Source organism: Miscanthus floridulus, chromosome 15, assembly GCF_019320115.1.
Source record: "Miscanthus floridulus cultivar M001 chromosome 15, ASM1932011v1, whole genome shotgun sequence".
Lineage (NCBI taxonomy): Eukaryota > Viridiplantae > Streptophyta > Magnoliopsida > Poales > Poaceae > Miscanthus > Miscanthus floridulus.
This window is the reverse complement of record NC_089594.1, coordinates 82,438,503-82,444,145: the sequence shown is the minus strand read 5'-3', so window position 1 is coordinate 82,444,145 and position 5,643 is coordinate 82,438,503. Positions and strand designations below refer to the sequence as shown.

Genomic DNA, 5,643 nt, shown 5'->3' with positions numbered 1-5,643 from the left:
TCAATTTCTTGAATTTTACCCACAGGGAAAAATTACCTTTTTCTATTTTTTTTTCTTTTTGATTTTTCTTTTGAGCCAATTTGTATTTTCAATTTTCCAGGAAAAAGAAAAAACCGAAACTGGGCTCTTGCTTTTCCTGTGTCCGCCCAAAATGGCAAGGCAGCCCACGGCCCACGCCCGCGCGGCACTGTCCCGCGCTCTCCCCCGCGCCCAGGCCGCAACCTAGGCCTAGGCCGGGAAAGTGGCCTGGCGCGCGCACCCGCCTGGGCTAAAAGCCGGTCCATTCTTTCATCACCGTCAGATTTCATTCGACGGCTTCACGGTGAGATCAGGCCGATCAAAAAGGGCGACGGGCACCCTCCCCCAAAAACCCTAATCCATTTGCCCCTCTGCTCTCTCTCTCTTCGCTCTCTCCTCTCTTTATTCTCACGTGCTACGGCGGACGAGCGGCGGCCACCTACGGTGACCGAAGGAGGAAGACGAGATGGCGCCGCCGTGGAGCTCCTTGCCGGCGTGCATGCTCGCCCAGTTGTAGAGCACGCCACCGTCAAGTAGTCTCGCGACGGTGCCCTGTTGTTCGCGCGCGCCAGGCTACCCAGCCTGGCGGCTCTGTCTCTCTCTCGTCGGCCATGGATTTGGTCGACGGCAGTGACAGGACGGCCAGGCTCTAGGTAGGTAGCCTCATGACCGTCCTCTTTCTCTTGTAGGGTTAGGGTTCGAGTTCCGTCCCGATCCGATCTAGATCTGGCATTTTCTTTGTTTTTCAATCTGAAACCCTAGATCTACACCCTAGGCTGATGAACTGCTAGGGTTCTTTGTTGAAACCGTGTCCACTTTTCCCGTACTCGATCTACGGTTAGGGTTCGGTTGAACCCGATTCTTGTTCTTCTTCTTTGGATTTTTCTTTTCTTTGATTTCTTTTGTTTTCGGATTTGACTCCGATTGGGATGAGGATGTGTTAGTTCATCCGAAACTGTTCTTTTTCCCAAAACTGATTCTTTCCCTTTCTTCATGCGAGTTAGGGTTAGGTCTTAGGGTTCGGCCAAAACTGAACCCATCCTTCTTCATTCCTTAGATCCGAACCGGATCTGTTTGGTTCTTTACTTTTGTCGTGCGCCGTCGAACGGTGCGGCTCCTTTCCCCCACGCGCGGTGGCGGTGATGACCGGTAGACCGTGAGCCGGTCTCTCTTTCTTTTGCTTTTACCCGGTTAGGGTTATGGATACACAGAGGTAACCTGGCTCTAGTACCAATGTTAGGATCGTATGATTGGTACCTCTGTGTTTAACCCGTAGATCCGTAGTTAGGCTCCTCGACCTTGCGGAGCTTCACCGCAGCGGCAGCGTGGACGCCGATGCCGCCCTGGATGCAGCCTCGCGGACGCCAGTGCTCGGCGTGGTGGTGAGGAGGCGAGGTGGCGATACAGTGGGGCGTCGGAGAACTTGCATAGGCGACGGCAGTGGTGGTGGCGCACATCCCGTCGCTTCCAGCACTACTTTAGATCGGTTTTAGGGTTTCTCTGTTGAGTGGGTGGCGGCTCCGATGAACCTCATGGTCCGAGCCCTCACCCCCACCTTCCTTTTATGTGTGTTGTGCGACAGGGGCCCACCAACCGGATTAGGGTTGGGCTCCCCCGATCAGGGAGCAGAGATAAGGGCCCAATAGACCATTGAACCTATTGGTGGAGATCAACTAACAGAAACCTCGCCTTTAATTCTTTGGCCACCCTCTTACGAGAGAGAAGCCACCATGACCAGAAGCAGTCATCGACTGCGACCATCAGATGATCATCAATGTCAAGAATGAACAGCGCTTTGCTCCACACCTGCCGACTGAAAGAGCAGGAGAGTAGAATGTGGTCCATCTATTCGCTATTTGACGCACAGAGATCGCAGGCGGACGGTTGTTGTAAACCATGACGATGACGACGAGCTGCAGTCCAACACCGTCTGTGAAGCACTAGCCAAACAAATGTATAACCTTCCATAATTCCTTGGCCCCCAGCGGCCTCGACGCTCCGACGAAAATGGTGCGATAGGCCGACGGGCAGGAGTTGAGCGAGTTTGCAGCCCACTTCCAGCGCAGTTTATCTGGGAGATCAATTTGCACGCTTTGTACGATTTCCCAGAAAAACTGGCACCGTCAGAGGACCTATGATGTCGTTCACCCACGCATTCCCTGGAATTGCCTCGGCCACCAAGCAGCCAAGACGACGACCAACATTGCGCAACAGGTTTGGCGCGACGTCGCGGACCCAGTAGCCACCCGTCATCCGTCGGTTGAGCCAGAAAACTGTGCTCCTGCCATCGCCAGGAATAACATTGGTCGCAGGATCGCTGCGTTGAAGGCTGCGTTTCTCGCTGGCAGACGGCAGTAGAGCCCAGGGACGGTATGGATGAAGTCTACGCTGCCAGTCCCAACGGCGCCGATCAGCCAGGCCATGGCCACCAAGTTCCTTGGTCCGACAGGCGACCTGCCAAGCGAACCTACATAGGCCACCCGCAACGTGATCAGAGCCAGACCATAGAAATGTGCGACGCCGTTTATCGATCTCCCCCACCGCCCATGGGGATAGGCAAACAGCAATAGATAGGTGAGTTGGGAATTGGGATGGTTGATGTTGGAATGTAATACGGCGTGTGGGCCTACCTAGCCTCCCACAAAGCCTATATATGTAAACGCTGATCCAACATAGTAATTATTGAGTATTCCCTAATTCTACTCTTTCATGGTATCAGAGACGATTCATTTCTTGCTTCCGCAACCCTAATCGCGCCGCCGTTCGCTGGCCGATCGATCACAGAGCTCATCCCGCACGCCGGTCCGCCATCGCAGAGCGGCTCGTCCTGCTCGCCGGTCCGCCGTCGCAGAGCCCGTCCCGTCGCTGTCATCTACGCGCGATCCGCCCACCAATGTCGTTGTCGGCTACGTCTACGCGCGATCCGCCGACGTCGTTGTCGTCGTCTACGTCTACGCGTGATCCGCCGACGTCATCGTCGTCTACGCGTGATCTGCCGCATCGTCTACGCACGATCCGCCCCTGACTCGTGAAGCCCGACATCGTTGTCGCCGACTCGAGAAAGCACGACATCGTTGTCACCGACTCGAGAAGCCGTCGCTGACTCGCAAAGCCGTCGCTGACTCGCGAAGCCGTGCCGACGTCGCTGTCTCGTTCTGCGCGTGAACTCACTCCTGCATGGCGAAAACAGACGCCGTACGCCAGGCTCGCGAGGAGCGCGGCCGCAAGGCAGAGGCCGACCGTGTTGCGGCCCTCGACGCGTACGAAGCCAAGTATGCCACCGTCCACGCCGCCGCCATCACCGTCCTCAACATCAAGGTGCTCGTGCCCCTGGTCTTGGATCGCGCCGCCGACAACTATAACCAGTGGCGGTCCGTGTTCCTCATTGTCCTGGGCAAGTATGCCCTAACGGACCATGTCCTCTCCGACGTCGTCAACGCCGATCGACCAGCGTGGGTGCAGATGATCTGCACCGTGCTCACTTGTATCTACTGCACCATCCACGCCGACCTCCAGCAGTCGACGATGAACCGCAAGCCGAACGCGCACGGCGCGTGGATCTACCTCGAGAACAAGTTCCTCGGCCAACGCGAATCGCGCGCCCTATTGCTCTCAGCGGAGTTCCGCACAGCAAAACAGGGGTCGGCCTCCATCACTGACTTCTGCCGCCGTCTTGAAACGATGGCGGCAACCCTCAGCGACTTCAGCGATCCGATCGGGGATCGGACTTTGGTCCTGACTCTTCTTCGCGGGCTCAATGGCAAGTTCTGACCAATGGTTTCCAACCTCAAGATGCGGCAACCCTTCCCCACCTTCGAGGAGGCTCGCACGCTCCTCCTGCTCGAGGATATCGATGACATTGCTACAAGCGAAGCCGCCGGGGCATCAGACCCGCCACCATCCTCCGCGACAATCGCAATCATCACTGCCCCGCGCCCTCCTGCTAGGCGCTCCTACGTAGGCCAGGGCAGCCAGAGCCAAGGCGGCCAGGGCGGCTCACAACGCACTGGCCGACGCCATGGTGGTCGCAGCTACAACCAGCAGTAGCAGGTCTCCAACACTGGGGCGGCTATCGCTCCCCGGCACCGTTCTACAACCCATGGACGGGCACCGTGCAGCTCTGGCCGTGTTCGCCTGGCGGTCCGGCGATGCCATTTCGACCTCCGCTAGCTGCCTTCACTGTTGTTCCTCAGCCACAACAGCAGTACATGCAGCAGCCGTACCTTCAGCAGCCATACACCCTCGGACCTCCTCCAGGGTTCGGGTATGGAGGACCATTGCCGCCACAGCAGCAGCAGCAGCAGTGGACGCCCATGCAGGGCGCGTCCTAGGACCCATCCGCCCTCGTCAGTAACTTCAACACCATGACGCTGACGCTCCCTTCCTCGGCCGAGTGGTACGTTGACTCAGGTGCCGGTGCCCATATGGTCAACAACGCTGGTATTCTTTCTACATTTCACCATCCTTCATCATCTAGTCATTCATCTATCATTGTTGGTAATGGAGCTTTGCTTCCCGTTACATCTATTGGGTCACACTCATTCTCCACCACATGACGTCCTCTTGTTCTTTCTGATGTTTTAGTGTCACCAAACATTATTAAGAATTTGATTTTTGTACGTCGTTTCACTACTGATAATAATTGTTCCATTGAGTTTGAACCGTTTGGCCTCTCTATGAAGGACCTTCAGACACGGAGCATGATCGCCAGGTGCAATAGCACGGGTGACCTCTACCCGTTCTTCCTATCACCATCCAGCACTCCCACTACCCTCGCTGCCACCGCGTCATCCAACACCCTCTGGCATCGTCGCCTTGATCATCTCGGACATGAGGCTCTTTCCACACTTATTAGTTCCAATGCTATTTCATGTAATAATCGCCATATTGATCATGTTTGTCATGCCTGTTAGCTAGGTCACCATGTGCGCCTACCTTTTAGTGTGTCACACTCTCACGCTGCACATCCGTTTGATTTAATACATTGTGATCTTTGGACTTCTCCAGTTGTTAGTGTGCCGGACTATAAATATTATTTAGGCATTCTTGATGACTGCACTCATTACACCTGGACGTTCCCATTACGCCTCAAGTCCGATACTTTCAGTGTCCTTTCTAACTTTTTCTCATATGTGCGCACGCAGTTCGACTCCACCATCAAGGCACTTTAGTGCGACACCGGCCGCGAGTTTGACCACTCTTCGGCCCGCACGTTCTTCCTCACTCATGGAGTTGTCTTACGGATGTCGTGCCCATACACCTCTCGGTAGAATGGACGTGCCGAGCGCACCCTTCGCACCGTGAACAACATCGTGCGATCCCTTTTGTTTCAGGCCCGCCTTCCTCCGATTTATTGGGCTGACTCACTCCACACTGCCACCTACCTTCTCAATCGTCACCCCACCAAAACCCTAGCCGGCCACACCCGTTTCTTTGCTCTTTATGGCACACAGCCTTCCTACACTCACCTTTGAGTTTTCGGTTGTGCCTGCACTAGTAGAAAACAGACCTTTTGTCTCGGCACCATTTTCGGAGTTACTCCCGGCATTTTTTGAACTCGGGAGTGAAGGAGATTTAATCCCAGCTATACCCTCGAGCCAGGAGTAAAGGTCGCTGCCCAACACT

General features: G+C 55.3%; 1 protein-coding gene across 1 annotated transcript; it reads left to right on the top strand.

Annotated features, from left to right (window-relative positions):
- The first annotated feature begins 3,195 nt into the window (after positions 1–3,195).
- On the top strand, positions 3,196–3,789 carry LOC136507787 (uncharacterized). The gene has a single exon (XM_066502402.1). It carries the CDS (start codon positions 3,196–3,198, stop codon positions 3,787–3,789), a length of 594 nt encoding a protein of 197 aa, XP_066358499.1.
- The last annotated feature ends 1,854 nt before the right edge of the window (positions 3,790–5,643 follow it).

What these genes read in the sequence shown, in the direction of transcription:
- LOC136507787 (XM_066502402.1), top strand. Translation starts at nt 3,196, where the DNA reads ATGGCGAAAACAGACGCCGTACGCCAGGCTCGCGAGGAGCGCGGCCGC.